Source organism: Capsicum annuum, chromosome 4, assembly GCF_002878395.1.
Source record: "Capsicum annuum cultivar UCD-10X-F1 chromosome 4, UCD10Xv1.1, whole genome shotgun sequence".
Lineage (NCBI taxonomy): Eukaryota > Viridiplantae > Streptophyta > Magnoliopsida > Solanales > Solanaceae > Capsicum > Capsicum annuum.
Genome location: NC_061114.1, coordinates 186,765,366 through 186,785,725, shown reverse-complemented (window position 1 = coordinate 186,785,725; position 20,360 = coordinate 186,765,366). Strand labels below are relative to the sequence as shown.

General features: G+C 33.2%; 2 protein-coding genes across 3 annotated transcripts; both read left to right on the top strand.

Annotated features, from left to right (window-relative positions):
* Nucleotides 1-2,685: 2,685 nt before the first annotated feature.
* LOC107867664 (armadillo repeat-containing protein 7) lies at nucleotides 2,686-11,619 on the top strand. Of its 2 annotated transcripts, XM_016714007.2 has the most exons (7): nucleotides 2,686-3,208; nucleotides 4,932-5,008; nucleotides 5,185-5,221; nucleotides 5,835-5,908; nucleotides 6,001-6,094; nucleotides 6,228-6,310; nucleotides 11,217-11,619. In XM_016714007.2, exons 2-7 carry the CDS (start codon nucleotides 4,937-4,939, stop codon nucleotides 11,391-11,393), a joined length of 537 nt encoding a protein of 178 aa, XP_016569493.1. In that variant the 5' UTR covers nucleotides 2,686-3,208; nucleotides 4,932-4,936; the 3' UTR covers nucleotides 11,394-11,619. The 2 variants fall into 2 exon arrangements, with proteins under 2 accessions (XP_016569493.1, XP_016569492.1); XM_016714006.2 differs by lacking the exon at nucleotides 2,686-3,208 and having other exon boundaries at nucleotides 4,912-5,008.
* A 1,906-nt stretch (nucleotides 11,620-13,525) lies between these two features.
* Nucleotides 13,526-18,499, top strand: LOC107867663 (fructose-1,6-bisphosphatase, cytosolic). Its single transcript, XM_016714005.2, has 12 exons — nucleotides 13,526-13,882; nucleotides 15,113-15,160; nucleotides 15,250-15,324; nucleotides 15,408-15,469; nucleotides 15,554-15,620; nucleotides 15,722-15,835; nucleotides 15,989-16,075; nucleotides 16,632-16,702; nucleotides 16,779-16,844; nucleotides 17,661-17,747; nucleotides 17,833-17,908; nucleotides 18,011-18,499. The coding sequence occupies exons 1-12, from the start codon at nucleotides 13,724-13,726 to the stop codon at nucleotides 18,119-18,121; spliced, it is 1,023 nt and encodes a 340-aa protein (XP_016569491.1). The 5' UTR covers nucleotides 13,526-13,723; the 3' UTR covers nucleotides 18,122-18,499.
* The last annotated feature ends 1,861 nt before the right edge of the window (nucleotides 18,500-20,360 follow it).

Here is a 20,360-nt window from a genome sequence, read left to right as displayed (position 1 = left end):
GTAAAATATTGAAAACTTTTGTATAGGCTAAACTTTTAGGCTTTAGGCTTTTTGACTATTATTCTAGTCATTAATAATTTTTGTCTTATTAGAAGACTTTTTTGTAGACTAATTTTAGAAACGTGAATACTCTTGTAAAGATTTAATCTATAAATAAGATGAACCGAAGGCATTGCAAAGCAAGCCTTCATGAGTTGAAGCACAGATACTCTCTCTTGTCCATAACAAATATTTTGCTTAGTTATTAAAAAACAGGTATATTTCAATGAAAAAAGCTACGGAGGAACCAACCTTAGAAATATCAAACCTACCCGAATAGGTATATTTATTTATGATTATGAATAGCTAAATTCATAATTCCCAACAATCATGGTATGATAAAATAAATTCATGTTAGTTACTTTATAGTAGAATTATTCGAAGAATAATATGTTAAGAAGTTTATTAGCAAAGTGGAAAAGGAGAAAAATTCCTAAGAACTATGCCATCCTAAAGGTGAAATCAATGAGGCAAGAAGCCGTGGTGGGGAGTAACCAGAGTAGAGGCGCTGTTTAAGGGAAAAATATCCAGACTACCATGCTAATAGTGATCGAAGAACATGTTATTTAAGAAGAATCTAGTATATAGTAATCTAAGATGACCATATTTGGTTATGTACATGATTGAAGGGAATATTTTGAAAATAACAATTTTATGAAAATGAATAATTATTTATCTGATATAATGGTAGATAAATTTAGAATACTTATTTTGTATGCACTTAAGGATATAAAAGTAGTAGATATAAGAAAAATCATATTAGAAAAAGCATTTGGTAAATATTATATGACTAGAATAAATTACATACCATACCTACCTAACTACTCTTACAAATACTTACCATGATAAATTACATATATCTATAATTTGGGGAAAAAGATATGAGAAACATACAGTTAATAGAAAAATAGATGAAAGTAAATTTAGACAAATACATGGAAACAAAAAATATAAAATATATAGAATTTCTTAATGAAAATATGCAAGAACTACTAAGACTAAAACAAACAACTACAAAATATTATAATAAAATATTTAGTCAATTTTAAATGATAGATAATCTTACAGTCTTAATCTTATATATACTTAGAGATATAGAAATTATAGATATTAAGAAAATAATATTAGAAAAAGTATTAGACTATGAAATTGAAACAATAAATTGAATAGCACAGTTATACCTGGATAATTACCCAGATGGATATTATTCAGATTAAGAGATGTTAGAATATATTAGAAAAACTAGAGAAAATCAAGATAATCTAAATGAAGAAATTAATTATAGAAACCGAATTAGGAAAATAATGGAGAATTTAAAAGAAAAATTAATATGGATAGAAGAAACCTTAGAAAATTTAGAAAAAAGTACAAGTGATAGTTTATGTAATTTAAAAAACTCGCTACGAGAAGAACAACACAAGATAATAAATAACATTGAAAATCTAGATTTAGATATACATTACAGTACAATTAGGATAAATGATTATACAGAAATCTGTAATTCTGCAATTACTACAGGATAAAATGATAGACTACGAATATTTAAAATATTGGAGACAAAATATGAATGAAATAATATTATTAGAAAAATTTACGAAAGATAATCTAATTGTATAGTTATCACCCCCAAGATATGAATATCGATAAAACTAACACAAATAGACTTAAAATAAAAATATATAGAAAAGTTAAGAAATATCCACGCACAAAGAAAAATAGATCCAATATACATATAACAGATCTATTTCACAAGTTAGTTATCTGCACCCCCTACTAATGGTTAACATATAATAAAGAAAAATTATTCTTAAAAAGAGCCTTAACATAAAATGAAAATATATGTATTAATGAAGATAGTAGTAGAAGGATATTACAGTAGATATTATACGCCTACGATAGATACAGGAGCAGAAGCTAATTAATATAGATATAATTGCTTATCAGAAAGCAAATGGGATAAATTAAAAACATCGTATCTTATTTGTTTAATCCAATCCAATCTAAATTCAAACATAAATTCAAACATTTAAAAATTTGATATAGTAGGTTTGACGGGGAGGGGGGATGGGGGTGGGCGATTAAGGATATTAACAATCTAATATCTTTATATTGTGAATAATAATAAAGAAAAATATGAAACATAATCTTTTTATTATAATTACATAATTATTTTTCTATAAAGATTTAGTCAGAGGTAGGGAATTGGAGTGGGTGGGGGTGGAGGCTTGTGGGGAGGGGGGTTAGAAAAAAGTTTTTATTTTTATCTTATAAAAGCTGTGTTTGGTGGAAGGGGGAGGGGAGGTCGGAGGTGGGAGATGAAGGAAGGAGATATTAACAATTTAATTTTTAAAAATAATGAATAATATAATTAAAAAAATATGAAATATAAATTTATTTTTATAATTATATAATTATTTTCTTTATATATATTTGGTTAGAGGCGTGGGATTGGGTGGAGAAGGGTATTTGGTTAGAGGCGTGGGATTGGGTGGAGAAGGGTGAGGTGAGGGAGGTAGATGCGTGAAGGGATAGTTTTTACTTTTATTTTTAAAACCTTGAGTAGTGTGGAAATGAAGGTGGAGTAGGGGGTAGTGTAGTGTTTTATTTTTTTTATATTTCATTGAGAAATAATGTGATAGTTAATTTTTTTTTAAAAAATATGACTTATCATGCTTAAATAAAATATTTTAATATAAAATAATTAAAAATAATTTTTAATATTATTCATACATCATTATACTAGTTGTTTCATAAAAGACAAAAATAATCAGTTCTTAACAAAATTCCTATCAAATTTTACACATTCCTCAACCCCCCAAATCCCACGTACCCCCCTACCTAGCCCCACACCGTGTTTTTTTTTTCTCATCCTCACCGATACACTCACATGCACCGATACTCACACAGCTTTAAATACAGCTTCACACCCTCTCAGAGAGAGCTGCGCAGAATACAATACAGACACACAGAAATCGGAAAGGGGAGATTGACATACACGAGAGAAACAATGAAATAAGGGAGATAGAGAAAATAATTGGGTTTGGGCAAAACGAAGTTGGGGTCGAAGTTGTCGATTTGGGATTCGTATTGAAGTTCGAATTGAGGTTTTTGGTTGTGGATTCCGTCTTTTCATTCAAGTAATATTGGATTTCGAAAGCTCCAAATTGAGGTACAACTCTACCCTTTTCCTCTTTTTATTTCAGTATTTATTACATTTGATGCATTGAATTGAAAATTATGTGTTGGTTGATCTTTGTTGGTGATGAATAGTTGCTTGTTTTGATTTGTTGTTGGTTCCTTGGTTATGGATTGGTGATGAAATGGTATCTCATTTAATAATTAAAATCAGTTATTTGGGGTGGGAATTCAAAATTGATAAAAAGAGAATGTTGGTTTTGTTTTGATTCATTGATGGTTGTTTAATTTGGGATATGCGTTGATTTTGTTGAACACGATAGTATCATGATAGGTCAAAATTGATAGGCAAATGGCAGGTTGGGTGGGCAAAAGTAGGAATTATGGATTGTTGAATGTTTGAATGTATTTGTGAATGGTTTTTTATTTTATTGCATGGAATTGAAGTTGTATTCATTTGTCGGGAAATGACTCGAGAAAAATTGTATTTATTCACTGAAAAATGATTTGATTATGTCTTCGAAGGAGGTTTGTAATCAAGACCAGAGTCATCGGGTAGCGCATAGTTCGGGATTAGTGTAGGTTAGTGTAGACTTACATTTTAGTACCTTTTTATTTTGGGACTGTATTAATTGGACTAGACACTATTTTTTGGAATTTTGATTGTTTGGTTGTTTGTTTCCTTGATGTGTTTTGTTGGTTTATACATTTCATAGTGTCATACTAGCCTATATACACCACGAAACGACTGTGATTGAACCACGGTACCGAGGGATGTCTAACACCTTCCCCTCGGTCAACAGAATTTCTTAATCGGAATTGAAAAAGGATTTCTAAAGGTGACTTGGCACACCAGATTTATGCCAAGTGGCGAATCTGATTTTAAGTTCTAAAATCCTTTTTGAAACACATTTTTCTTTTGTCACTTAATAATAAAAATGCTTTTAAACTTAAAAATTAATAACCTTTTTTGGTAAAAAAGGGTTGTGACATTGGGGTGATCTTGAATATGCTGAAAGTATCAAAGTTTTCCTTCCTTTTTGGCTTTAAGTTATTATTATTGTTTTTTTTTTTGTTTGAAAGGAAAAGTTTCATCAACTTGTAGTAACCATTTAGAAATGAATACTGCAGAAGCAAGAGAAAAATAGTTGTGAATTTGTGGTTAAACTAGTTAACTTGTAGGGGAGAAGTTTGGGATATAAAGAATCCCTAATTTATGGTTTAGGAAAAATTATACAGTAATTGAATGAAATAGACCTGACTAGAGAGGAACGCATTTAGAAGATTTTGTAGTCAACCTATAGCTAGTATGAGATTGCGCCATAGTTGATTAGTATTGGTTGAGCGAGAATTTGTTGTTGGAGAAATCTCCAGTTTATCATAGTTTCTGTATCTGAATTCATATGCAAACTGGAACAGAAAGTGGAGGATTCGGGACTATGATAAAGGAAGGTTCTTTTGGGACTGGTTAAGAGGAGTCTAGGGTGCAGCACTGACAGGGATTTTCAGTTGTGGCAACGGTTGAGAAAAAAGAAGAATGATCTTATTAGTACAAGGAAATATAATTGCTCTTTTGTACAGGAGTTTCTCTTAGCTCGTTTTTGTTGCTCCAACTAACAGCAAATGAGACTTTATATGTAGTACAGTATCCTACTTGAATGATGCATAATTATATGGTTACTGTAATCTTGGTCTCTGTATTGTCGTTAAATGTTAAAACTGTTTAATTTGTATATGTTCCATTTCCCTTATTGCAGTTTACATGTTTACAAATAGCCAAAGGCAAGAAGAGCGCACCGGCAAATATGGGACTCCGAGGGTGCAGTACCTTCAGGTTAATCCTGCAACTCATCATATTGATTGCGTGATGGCTGATGCTATGAAAGAATGAAAACTGGAACTGCAAAACTTTTTGTTGATACTAAGTAAAAAGTTGTGCATAACAATTCCTTTATTAGCATAGATCTTGTTTGCTTGTCTGCCCAATCAGTTCTTTGATTCTTGTTTCAGGAATTGGTGACTCAGTTTCAGAATGCATCTGCTGAAGGTATTCTTAGAGATTTATTCAACTGATTTGCTCAGCATCTACCGAACTTGGATCACTGAAATGAGACAAAATGTACCATCAGAATATCATATTGACCTTCTTGTTTAGTCGAGTGTGTTATTTTTATCAGGGAGTGCATAGGTGTTTCCAGCTTACAATAATGTTTATATTAACATAAGAACAAGGTTTTATTAATACTGTCATGTCACTAGGAAGCTGCATTCATATTTGTAATTTAGGGCGATTTATTGTGGGTTTTGAGTTTTCAAGCAAGATGTTGAGCGAAAAGTAACTGTTCCTCTGATCAACAGATATCTGTTAGTGTGGCAACACGACTTACATTTGTCCCCTAAAAAAATTATATTTTGTATGGGAATAACTGCCTAATTACTAAGATGTGTGTCCTCTCATTAGCCACTCACAGACAAATCAGTTATGCTAACTAGTAGAGTCTGTTAGTCTAATATTTTTGTGGCTGTTAAGTGGAAAATTAATTCATGCTTGTCAAGATTATAGCATATAGAGTAGTGGCCCATTGATTACTACAATCTGCTTTCATCTTTCACGTCTTGTTTTGTCATCTATTTGGTTTGATACATTCTTCTTATTACAGAGACAAAAGAGAAGATTGTTGCTAATTTGGCAAACTTTGCATATGATCCTTTCAATTTTACCTTTTTGCGCCAGGTCAAGAACCTTCTGATGAGTAGCTTAATTTTGTTATTCAATCATCTTTTTCCTCTTCTGGCTGCCTCAACATGTCTTGTAATACTAAACAGCTTAATGTTATAGAACTTTTTCTCGACTGTTTAACTGAGCCCAGTGAGAAGCTTGTGGAATTTGGGATTGGAGGAATCTGTAATGCTTGTGCTGGTAAGATCAAAGCTTTGGGAATGTATGTTGATTCCATAATTTGGAACTAGTTTTGTTGGTTCTGCTTCAAATAACAGTAGACTTCCTGTAATCTACTTCAGAAAATTAACTCAGGAAGCATTTGTACTTGCAGATCCAGCAAATGCTGCTCTGGTCACTCAAAATGATGGTATCGCTCTCGTCATCCAGTGTTTGTCAAGTCCTGTTAGGAACACGGTAAGGACGTAAACAAACATTTTGTGGTCTTCTTGGTTATTGAGTGCTTGCTGTTCTCTCGTTAAGAAGGCATACATAGTGAGAAGCTCGAAAGTAACCAGTGTTAATTGAACTTCTGAGTACCATTGATTCGTCAATCTTGTCGATAACTTTGATAAGAATTTTCCAGGTGATACGATATCGACAAGGAAGACACTAACTCACACCAAAACAGTCCATGATTTGAAGAACCGAGGACCCCTTTTGGTGGTGACCCCTCTCGGATTCACTACACAATAACAATACAAGCACGATAACAACAAGATTCTACGGTGTTCAACACCTATAATCAGCGAGCCACAAACTAAGATTACAACACAATAACAAGAACAAAAATGACACAACAAGGTCTCGAGTTTGGACACCCAAAACCGAGAATGAACACAGCAACAATAATAAGATAGAATGATAGATAACTTGACACACAATGCACAAACACTATGGACCAAAGTGTATATTGAACACTAAGACCCAAGAATTCATACAAATAACATCAAGTTCTTACGGTGACCTCAAGGGAACGGAATCCCCAAGCAACCAATGTTTCAAAACAAGCAACCAACACAAGTGATTCCACACTTGTCACAAGTGATATCCACACTTGTATGAACACTCTCAAAGAGCTCTCAAAATATCATCTAAGTTGTGAACAAAAGACCTAATATGTTCTATTTATAGTCTAGGTTATAACTTATTACAAAATGACTATAATGCCCTTAATGAACCAAGACAAAGGGGCGGCCTTCGAGCGTGCATATTGGACGGCTTTGGAGTGTTGGGACTTGTTCTCTACACTTCAAAGCTTGTTCCATTGGTTGGGCAGCCACCTGAGCTCGAGTCTTTACGTATTGGTCCACAATCACGAACTTGCATTGTCCTCCCCTTCTTGAAAAAGGATTCGACCTCGAATCCGAACCTTGCAAAACAATAGGAAGGACAAGCAAACACAAGTTCCTCAAGGTATGAGGGTTAGGATTAGTGTAATCAATCGTAACATCTTGCCAAGGTGGCTCAAACTTCACATACACCCAAACATCCCTCTTACCTGAATACCCTCCCAAGAAAGAGTCAACTAGTCTATCCACATAAGTGTGACAAGAAACAAGGAACAAGAGTTGCTCATCAAGTGGAAAATATAGACTTTTCTTGGAACAACAAGTAGGCTTGAAAGCCGAGATAGGAAGGCCATAAATCCCATGTACATTCAAGTCATTCCAAAAGACATCCTCATCAGCGTACTTCAAATGATCACCGGGATCAAATGGGTGGAGTGTCCATGGACATGGGTTTAGGATGCATTTCCTTTTCCCAATACTACCACTAGTACAATCATATATCCCCTCTATGCTAGCATGGTCTACAACAAAAACAACTAGAGGGTCATCCATAGTCAATTGGCCAACATGTTCAACATCACTATTTTCACACACAAGTCGGTCTTCATGACTTCCATAAGACAATGTACTATCACTTGCCACAATGGCCTCAACACTAGATGGATCAACTAGTGTATCCACAATCTCAAGTTGTATATTATCATCACCAAATGAAGGCACATTTGGCTCACCTCAAGACAAACTACCATTCACACTTAGTTGGCTACTAGCCTATTCACTAGAGTGCAAGAGTTAGTTTGATTACCTTGTAACTCATGTGTAGCATGTCCACTCACAGGAACTTGATTAGGAAGGCTTGGAAGGCTTGGATTCTCTATCAAGTTACCCAACTCCTTGCAAAGAGAGCTTTCCGTCCCTTTCATTCTTCCTTCCTCTCGGTCCATTATTTTTTCCATTCTCTCCATTCGGCTACTAAGATCATGTTTCATATCCATTATGGCAGTCATCAAATCGTTCATGGTCACCTTTTCCAATGCCATAGTTCCTAACAAAAGAAATTCTAAAACAAAAACACAAAAAACAACAAACTAGTTAATGTTAGAAAAAAAAACATCCTCACAAGCTCTCAAGCTCTCCCACTTTGAAATGCCTCTCAATTGGCCTCACAAGTGTTGGTAACTCGTTTATACTCCAAGGAGATTACTTGGTACCAATTGGGGCTCGAGGTCGGAATAGATTCTCTTTTGAAACAACTCAAAGAAAATACGTACGGACTTCAACCAAGAAACTACAACGAATTTCAAAAAGATAAAAGCACACAAAGAAACGTAGACACGAATAAACGGACCCAAAAATTAATTTACAACCTAGTAGACAATTACTAGTTTGTTAATTAGCAATATAATCAACAAAATGCAACATAGAAACAATAATTAGAAACTAAGAAATAAAAAATTTGAGCCTAAATTTGTCGTGTGAGCAGTAAAACGTGACGTGGCAGCCACGTATTGGTTGCGGTCTTAACACATTTTATTTTCCAAAATTAGAAGTCTTGAACAATTTGTGATTTGGAATTGGTGGGAATTGATTTAGAAGGAAAACAAGTCTCTAAATCCTATTTTCAAATTCAAAAATGGAAGACTTGACTTTCTTGTACCATTTCCCTAAAACATGATTCTTAAATCATGGAAATTTGTTGGAAAGTGGTTGAAAAGGTGATTGTAAGTCTTTGAGTGGATGTAAAGTCTTTGGACAAGTCTTTCAAGACTAACAACAAAATACACTCTCTTTCTTCACTTTCTAAATCAAACAACCACTTTTCTTCAACAAGATTTGAAAATGGTGAAGAACACCAAGAACACACTTTGAGTCTTGAAATTCTAAGGTTCAAGTTGGACCTCCCAAACAACAACAACACCTTCTCAAACTTAAATTCCACAACACAATCCCCACAATACACGTTCAAGTCTCAGACCCGCAACAACAATCGGCCACAATTTGGTTCACAACAACATCATCAACATTTCAAGCCCAAATCTAGATCTAGACTCAAGAGTGTTAGTGATGAAGAAACTAACACTAGAAATGACTTCTAGATCTAGACAAGAAAAGAAATTTTTCGGCCAAGAACTAGAACAAGATGGACAAATTTGCTTCTTTTTTTTATTTTTCTTTCAGCTTTTCAACAATTTTTTTTTTAGTTTTCTAACAAGCAAGCCCAAGATTGATCTTGTAGGAACAAGATCTAGCCATGTTTTGATACCAAATGATACGATATCGACAAGGAAGACACTAACACACACCAAAACAGTCCATGATTTGAAGAACCGAGGACCCCTTTTGGTGACCCCTCTCGGATTCACTACACAATAACAATATAAGCACGATAACAACAAGATTCTAAGGTGTTCAACACCTATAATCAGCGAGCCATAAACTAAGATTACAACACAATAACAAGAACAAAAATGACACAACAAGTTCTCGGGTTTGGACACCCAAAACCAAGAATGAACACAACAACAATAATAAGATAGAATGATAGATAACTTGACACACAATGCACAAACACTATGAACCAAAGTGTATATTGAACACTAAGACCCAAGAATTCATACAAATAACATCAAGTTCTTACGGTGACCTCAAGGGAATGGAATCCCCAAGCAACCAACGTTTCAAAACAAGCAACCAACACAAGTGATTCCACACTTGTCACAAGTGATATCCACACTTGCATGAATACTCTCAAAGAGCTCTCAAAATATCATCTAAGTTGTGAACAAAAGATCTAATATATTCTATTTATAGTCTAGGTTATAACTTATTACAAAATGGTTATAATGCCCTTAATGAACCAAGACAAAGGGGCGGCCTTCGAGTATGCATATTAGACGACTTTGAAGTGTTGGGACTTGTTCTCTAGACTTCAAAGCTTGTTCCATTGGTTGGGCAGACACCCGAGCTCGAGTCTTTACGTATTGGTCCACAATCACGATCATACTTGTATCACCAGGCGTCAGACATATCACCTCTTATAGAACTTGGTCAGTTTTTTAATTTTTGGCATCCTACAGACTTCTGTTACTTCGGTTGCATCCCGAATAAAAATGATATTGTTTCCTCATTCTGAAATCATCTGTTTTTGGACAGGAAAACTTTCAATCTTACTAATGTTGTTCCTCAGTCTCAAACTGGTTCACACTTTGGTGGTCAGTTTTACTTCTCAAGGTCTAATGTAAATCACGCAGGGACATCCTCTTTTTAGCAATTACAGAAAATGTTGCTCTTCTCATATTAATCTGAACAATCAAAAATGGTGTCTGCTTGCATATGCACATAGAGCAACAGTCACACGCTGGGGCGGATCTAGGGAGCAGGAGGGAGCTAAATTTAAGTTATATGTTTATATAGTACTAGTGTAGTTGCACGTGCCTCACACGTATAACTTTTGATTATTTAAAACTAAACGATTTCATCTATTACGAAGGTTTTTAATGAAGTGCAAAAAATTCAAAACATATACTATTTTATTGTAAGCTCATATATTTTACCATCTATAAGCTTCGAGTGGTTAATGGACTTAATATATTGTAGATGTAGATGTAGATGTAGAATTATAGACTTTTTAAATCATCTAAAAATCAAATTCATTTAATTTAGAATTTTTAAACTAATGCAAATAATGTTAGTTGTCATTAATTCTGATGACTTCTAATAAGAAAAAGTTTACCATAAATATATTTAATTAATTTTCAAATCTTAAATATTAGAAAAAAAATAGTAAAAAGACGATTTTGTCTAAATCAAACACTTCTAGTGAAGGGCAAAAATTTCAAATGACATTTCTAAGGCTTTCACACTTTTAATATATTATTATATTATTATTATTATTATTATTATATTATAGATATAGATATAGATATGTTGAATTCCGGTGGGCTTCATTTTGTGTTTACATATTCGTATTTTGAACACGTATATGGATGTATGTGCATGGATTTCACACAAATAAACTTCAAACTGGGCAGGTAAATTATGCTCTAGGAGCTTTGTATTATCTATGCGATGCATCAAACAAGGAAGAGATCTTGAAGCCAGAAGTAATTGATGCAATCAAGAGTTATGCAGCTGCTGGCAAAGTTAGTACAAGCTTCAGTAATTTGGCTCAGGCTTTCTTAGATAAACATATTCCCCAGCTTAATTAAAATGGAGGAAACCAAAACTACTGTTGTAAAATCATACTTTATTTTACTGTATTTTTTTTTCCTACTTGTTCGATATGCTTTCCTTGTCGACGTTCTATTGAAAACCTCTTAGACTAGGGGTAAGGTTGCAAACCCCACTTGTGGGTATCACTGAGTATGTTGTTGAAAGTCTAATGTCAATCACTTATGATATGATTCATTATATGTTCAAAGTAAAAAGTTTGTATATGGTACTCCTTAGGTAGATGGAAACAACATAGTTAAGAAAGAGAACAGCTAATCAATTTCAAAAGAACATCAATTAGCATAAATACGGGGTATTTTCGATCAGTTACTATTTTTTTAATAAACCGACAATTAAAATGAATCGGAGGGAGTTTATGTTTACCTTTATTTGGACGTTAGTTAACCATGCACAATTATCTAGCCAACAATGTATTGCATCAGCACACAATAAGGTATCATAGTGTTATCGAAGTATTTGAGAATTCAAATAATGCCTAATTATGTGAACCCAAAAAATAATGAAATCTGCCGACTTCTTGGGGATTTTAGGGAGCTGGCAGGTAATGTCAACACGACTTTCGTATTTGTCGCAGTTGAACAGATTTTAAATTGTACAAATTACAATTAATTTAATTACATTGCATAAACATAGATGCTGATTAGTTAATACCCCGTAAATGCCTAAAAGTTTCATTTCCAACTTTCCAAAACAATCACCAAAGACGATGATACTGGGATGTATATACTCCACCTCTGATGTATACTTTTATGTTTGAACTTTGAACAAAAAAATATGAAACGTACATATATTTTAAATTAGTCGAGACTCAATATAAATATCGAGCACCTAGTTAAAAAAAAAAAAAACTTTTTAATTCTTTATCTTTTATATGAATTAATCTACTAGCTAAAATTTGGCCAAAACAACTTCAAAATTCAAATCATGGACTTCTACTCTCTAATACCAATTACTCCTGCTTAGATATATTAATGAAATTTTAGAATTTTTAATTTATTAGTACCTATTTTCTCTCGCTGTTATATTAGAAAACGTTTGTTTAAACATATTGCAAGTGATTCTTGGGGTCTAGCTATGTGGACATGTGTGGTGGCAAAAAGTAAGTCCATCTTTCGCTATCCTCAATGGCCAGCAATAAAATATCCACTGGAAGAAAAATATATAAGTAGTACGTAATACGTTTTTGTTTAATCGCGTAGTTCTAACAAATGGGGATTTGACTTTTAGTATAGAATCAACATCTTATAAAATAATAATATATGACAATTAATGAAGTTTTGAAAATCATGAAATATCAAGAGGCAAATTCTAGTTTAGACAAAAAAATTAAATTACTAGTAATTTCTTTTTATTGTTTTAAGCCTTCATTGGTAGAGAGTATTTATTTGGGTGAAAACTAGCATTCCAAAAAATATTTATAGGACAAAGTTATCTTATGAATGAGATATTATGTGGAACTAGTTCTACCATCATATAATGAAATAATTATTAATTAATACTTCTAATTAAGTTATGTGATAAAATAATTTTATATTTTATCTCAAAATTATTATTATCTCTTGTCCCTCTTATCATACCACCCCTTAAAGTTAGAGGTAGATCCAGCATATAAGTTCTACGAAGTCCATTTTTATGATACTTAACATTTAATTCATTATATTTGAAAGTAATGAGTGCATATTTATTACGATTTTATCAAATTTTTGTTCATAAATATAGACCTCATCACTTAAAAATATTGAATTCTAATGAATCACAATTCACATCACCACTACTTACAGAGGCTAAAGCACATCCTAACTCAGACATCACAGAGCACATCACAACTTTTAAGAAGCAAAACTGAATAATATCTAAATCTGTTTTTTCTTAAATGTAGTAGAGTAAAATATAAGGATACGTCTCTTGAAATCCACGAAATATGTGACGTCGATAATGATCAAAGAGCCAAATCAGATAGCAGTGGGAGATAGGAACAAAACAGTTAAAGAAAGAGAACAAAAATAGTAAGCAATCAGTTTCGAAAAGAACAGAAACTTAGTAATTAGCATAAGGACAATTTGGATCATGCATTATCTTAGTGCCAACCACTAATCCCATGCATCACTCTCCTCTTTCCACGTGTCATCTTACACTTCATCTGACATCAGATCAGATAGCCCCTCCCCCTCCCCCACCCCCCAACCCCACCCCCACATCTCAGTTTGTAGTTAGTACTATATATCAGCATTAAGGCCAGCATGCCAATTTCTTACGTATAATATAACATAGATTGAGTTGTGGGAAAATCAAGAAGAGGGTAGAGATGGATCACGCAGCGGATGCACACCGGACAGATTTGATGACCATAACAAGGTTTGTGTTGAATGAACAAACCAAACATCCTGAATCACGTGGTGATTTCAGTATCTTGCTCAGTCACATTGTCCTTGGCTGCAAGTTCGTTTGCAGTGCCGTTAATAAGGTATCAATTGATATATTTTTTTTTTTTGCTTTTGGGGTGGTTGATTCATGATTGTATTAGTTTCTCTGTTTTGTGTGGTTTTGACATGGTTGTTGTTGTTGAGAAAGATGGCGTTTTTGAATTTTGCTTGTGGGGTAGTATTTTTCTTATTTTTCCAATGTGTGTGGTTCTTGGGTGATGGTTGAAGAGGGTGGCACTTTTGGATGGTTCTTAATCCAATTGGTTGAAAAAGGTCGCAGTCGACCGAGTGGGTTGAGGATTATGTCTTAGGTTCAAATATACTAAGTGATCATTTCTTCACATTTGTTTAAGCCTTGGTTGACAACATTACCAAGCCACCATATATTGGTGGGAGTTAGTATGTATCATGTAGAATTGATAGTTGAGGTGTGCGCAAATTGACTTAGATATCAGGATTATAAAAGAAAAAGGTGACACTTATGTTTTTCTTTTTTACGAGTCTGGGACTCAGATTGGTAAGAGTAACGGACATGGGCTAAATGAGTCGAAAGTCTTGTTATCAAAATATGTGTTTAATATGATATGACATGCCAACCACAACATTTGTGGTGCCTTTTACTTATCTGAATGAAAAAGCTACAGAGTTTACTGATTTTGTGGATAAAAGAGCATAATAGTGACTTTTGGTAGGTTATTTTCATACTTGAATGATCACTCAAGGAATTATCTCGATTAATTTTGGTTTATCATTCATTCATGGGTACCTGGTTTTTCAGGTTAAGTTTATGTCTTTGACCAGAATAGCTATATTTTCATACATCAGGTTGACTCCAATGGGGCATTCATAACAAAAATGAGAAAAATCTAATTTATTCTGCAGTTTGAACTGGAATTTCTGGTAACACTATTTGGAAGTATGCATCAAATTTATTCTAAAAAGCCTAAACCTTTCTGTAGTTCATTTATTTCCAACTGGGAAGACTGAAGAGTATCAACTCTTCCTCCTCTAGTCTCTATGGAGTATTATTTTTGGCTGGGAAAACAGATTAGTGAAGTCATAGCGCAAGAAACTAAAGTTGACTGTAGGTACTGACGGATAGAGCTAAGTAGCTATTTTTAAAAAAGTTTTCGTTGTACAAAAATGTAGAAGGCAGAGAAAGCTTCAGTAGAATGAATCTGTTTTTGTGTACTGCACATTTATTCTACCTTTCTTTGTTGTGCCATTTACTCTTATGTTTAATACATTTACACATCGATACATCTTTCCAGGCAGGTCTGGCCAAACTACTAGGACTTGCTGGTGAGACAAATGTGCAGGCAAGTTCATGAAGATGCTGCCCTTATAGAATTAAATCTTTCAATCGTTTCAACTTTGGAATTACTCTGTCTTGGATTTCTAATTGTAGGGAGAAGATCAAAAGAAGCTGGATGTACTCTCAAATGAAGTGTTTATCAAGGCTCTGGTTAGCAGTGGCCGAACAGTAAGACTTGAGGAACTCATTCTATTAGTACACTCTGCAAAAATATGTAGTGATGTTAATCTAAGAGATGTCAAATCATGTAGTGCATTCTTGTCTCCGAAGAAGACGAAGAGGCTACATTTGTGGAGCCAGCTAAGCGTGGAAAGTGAGTGCTATTGTTTGATCTCTGTAGTTTGACATTTGTCATTATGTTTTGAGAACTAATCCATTGATGCAATTCTGACGACAGATACTGTGTAGTTTTTGATCCTCTGGATGGTTCCTCGAACATCGATTGTGGTGTTTCTATTGGAACGGTATAATTCTAGTTTGAGCAATATTTATATTGTTGTTACTTGGCAATCTACTAATCTATCCTTTTTCACGTAACAATGAATAATACGTCTCGTTTATGTAGATCTTTGGGATTTGCATGATTAAAGAGGGTCATGAACCAAATCTAGAAGATGTCTTGCAACCTGGGATGAACATGTTAGCCGCCGGTTACTGCATGTATGGAAGTTCTTGTACGGTATGTGACTCACATTTAAGTTTAATATTCTTTGAAGTATTTTGAAATTTTACATGGGCAACGAACAAAATAATATAATGATCTGAATTATTTTAAGACAATGATGAGTTGGAAATACAAGTAATAAGATTTTCCGAGCTCCGTTATTTGCAGCTAGTTTTGAGCACTGGATCTGGAGTTAATGGTTTTACCCTTGATCCCTCTCTTGGCGAGTTCATCCTAACTCATCCTGACATCAAGGTACTGCCATTCTTTAGCTCCTTATATTGCCGTAGAACATATAACTTCTTGTTGACTCATAATCTTGATCACATCTTCATTACTCAAGATTGTCTTAGAACATAAAGTTGATATTGTTCATAAAGGACAGCTTTTGGATGATAAAAATATCCTAATCAATTTTTAGGCAAGTTTAGAAAATGCTGTCAAGATACCTTAAATCTTTATTAGTCTTGTGTGTTTTAAATAGTCTACTGGCTTCTCTCGGGTTGCTGAATACTTGAATGGTTTGTGAACAACATAATCATCTTTCAGTGCCCATTAGTTAGAAATACAGATGGTCTAACATAAAATTGGTTTAGCATATCTGGTGCTCTATGTCCTTTTTGAGCTCTAAGTTTACCTCAGATTCAATAGAGCCTGGAGCTTGTCTGAATTTAGTAAAATTCTACCTCTTCAAACACCAACCACACTTTTCCTTTTTTTGTTTTTTATATACATATATTTTGTAATTTCTTTGACATATTTCCTATTAGATTTCCAGTTAACATGATTTTCATTTTGCTTTTACTTGAAGATTCCTAAGAAAGGGAAGATCTATTCAGTAAATGAAGGAAATGCCAAGAACTGGGATGGTCCAACAACCAAGTATGCATAATAGAAAACAAGAGCTACTAAGCTTGTTTCCTATGTTCATAATGTCCTACCATTCTTTTAATTTCAGATATGTGCAGAGCTGCAAGTACCCCACTGATGGTTCTTCTCCAAAATCTTTGAGATATATTGGAAGGTAACTGAAATTTCTCTAGGTGTGTGGATCGCTCGGTTTATGATGTTGTTGTATCTTGTATGATCCAATAATTCGCCAACCTACAATCAAAATCCATAATCATGACAGATTTTCAACATACTAAGCAGTAATGCCAACTTCATGAAAGAAATTTGAAATGTACCGTAAAGTTGAAACTCTCTACATACATAAAAGCTGGTTGAAGATGAGCTCTGCTGAGTAAACGTGTGATTTTGGATCTATGTTTATTACTTTTCTGGGCATGGGGCAACATTGTTGCACTTGAGGCGAGCGTCTCTCAGAAACAAACTCTACCTCCATGAGGTAGTAGTAAGGTCTGCGTACGCTCGACCCTCCCCAGACCCCACAGGATTTCACCTGGTATGTTGTTGTTGTTGTTCGGGCATTGGGTAATACTAGATATCAAGCTTCCTGTACTTTTTAACGTAATATGTATTCATCTCCAGTCATTTTCAATTGATAACTACCAATTTTAGGAATCATCTACTTGACGATCTTAGAACTCTTATAAACAAACTGTGGTTGAAATATTCAAATGTTAATAGGTTCATATTACATCTCCAGGTAGGGTTAAATGGAGGTACCTTGTTGGGTTTCTTACTAATCCTTTTATTTTGACCATTATGTACAAAGAGTTTAGTGCCTTATTGTAAAGCGATATAGGGCCTGATATTGCTTCGGTTTCAATCCTTTTTTTCTGTTGTTGTGATTTGTCTATGTCTTTGGATTTGCTAACACAAGAGTGAATGAACATATTGTTAATCAACTTAGTCGAATATGGACTCTCATTCGCAGTATGGTTGCTGATGTTCATCGTACATTACTCTACGGAGGCATCTTCTTGTACCCTGGAGATAAGAAAAGTCCCAACGGAAAACTGAGGTAAGTTATGCACATATTTTCAGTCACTGAAGTACTTCCTTAGCAACAACTTTCTGAAGCATTGGAAATAAAATATATGAAACAGGGTTCTCTACGAAGTATTTCCCATGTCATTTCTGATGGAACAAGCAGGAGGCCAAGCATTTACTGGGAAGCAGCGCGTATGATTTCAGATAATTCTGTCTACCGGTCACAGTATAAAGTACAAGAAGCCTTTCGTTTTATTATCAGAGTTTGACTCTCATGGTATTATTATTATGCAGGCGCTCGACCTAGTTCCAGAGAAGATACACGAACGTTCTCCTATATTTCTTGGTAGTTATGATGACGTTGAGGAGATCAAAAAGCTCTACGCTGCTGAAGAGAAAAACTGATGGAAGTGTTTATACCCTGTAATCACTTCACTACTCTCAGCTTGGTGGTGCAGATAACAAATTTCTCAAATTAGAGCAAGTTATGATGACTACATTGTTTACTGTTTATGTTGCAGTGTAGCTACTTTGACGCGATAATACGTTCACATTACTTGCTCTTTTTCTCAAACTCCCAAAGTATCCATTTCTCATCAACAATAAAAGGTTTAATAGAGAAGTTCTGGCTTATTATTGTAAATCAAAGTTCTTTTGTAACATCATCAGTTTAGGTCGAAGCTAATATTTCCTGCTAGATGATTTATGGTTTTCGTTTTTCTTCGATTTTAGTATTGCATGTTGTTGTCTTTGCTTTACTTATCATATTATTTGTTGTTGCTATCGTTCTCTTCTCCGTTATTTTCAGCATGACTTCTTCACTGTTTGTATTTGCTTTACACACTTATTTTTATTAGTTTAGGATATGTGTGTTGCACGTGTCATTTTTCTCTTTTCTCTTTTGTCTTTTATCATACCAAGTTTGGTGCCTCATAATTTCAATACGCCTATTTATGATGAATTAGAAGGGGAGTCTTGGAATAACTGGTAAAGTTGTTGCCATGTGACCAGAAGGTCACGGATTCAAGCCTTGGAAACAACCTCTGGCAGAAATGCAAGGTAAGGCTACGTGCAATACATCCTTATGGTGAGGTCCTTCCCCGGACCCTGCACATAGCGGGAGCTTTAGTTGATCAGACTGTCTTTTTTTATTTATGGTGAATTGGCAGAAGAGTTAATTTGAATTACTTTTAAATCAAAGAGTTGGTTCCAGTTTGATAAAATTATCAGCTCAGATTCACAAGTTATCATGCTCCATTTTAATTTAACAATCACACATAACCCTTAGAAATTTAAGTCTTAATAAAATTAGAAAATTAAAATTATAACAAAAGTTATATACTGATTATTTCATATGGGAGACTTAGAGTCGTTCCAATTATAAGCCAAAATAGTTATCATCTTCCACCATTGATGTCATCAATGATCTGACATTTCAGTTCTTTCCAAAGTATGATGTTAGAATACAACAATGAAAGTTTCATCCTTGGACATTTGGGGTTATTATTCTCATATTAAAACTCTAAGGTGCCGTTTGGTTTGCATTTTGGATGTAAATAATCCCGGGATAAAAATTTGTTTCACTTTTTTGGATGTCAATATTTGGGATAACTTATTCTGGACTAATAATTAGTCCCGGGTTAAGTTATCCATAGATATGATGGGATTATTATCCCATGTTAAGTTATCCTTGGGATAAAATTAGAATAAGACACAATTGTCCTCCAATATATATATATATATATATATATATATATATATTAATTTATTTTTTTAAATAAAATATAAGGTATTTTTATAAAATTATGGACAAGTTACTAAAGTATGTTGACATTCCTTTCTAACTTAATACATTCTTAATTATTAAATAAAAAATATTTTTATATTTAGCTAAAAATATTTGAAAATTTATTTTTAAAAAAAATATAATTTGACTCTCCAAATATTAATGATACTAAATAATAAAAAATGAGAGTCATTCTTTTTCACATTTTTTGATGATGAATTTTTTTAACAAAAAATGAGATTATCAATATTTTATGAAATTTATAACAAAATAAGTAATTTAACAAGAAATATTAGAGATTCAAAAACATTTAGGAAATATTTTATTTATGAATATATTATACGTTAAATTTATTTGAATAATTATTATGTTTATTTATATATTTTAATTTCTCTAAAAAATAATAAAAATGTCGACTCCATTGTTGAATTACAAATTTTAAATTAAATATTTTTTTAATCACTTAAAAATTGATATTTTATATATCAATTAAAATGAATTTTAATATTCTATATTATATGAGTGATATGTATTTAAATGAAGTGACATAAACAACAAATCATCTTTTACTTTAATAAACTTAAGTTGAAACTTTTTATTTCAAACTAAAAAAGAAGTAGTAAGATTTTTTTAAAACACACATGGCACAATCATGGGAAGACACACGCAAAAAAATTAAAGTTAAATAAGATGAAAGTTTTATTTTAAAATACACACGATATAATTATGGAAATGCGCACACACAAAAAAATTAAGCTAAATAAGATGAAAGTTTTATTTTTAAGAATAAATATTTAAAGCTTGAAAAGAAATATATATATATATATATATATATATATATACACACACACATATATA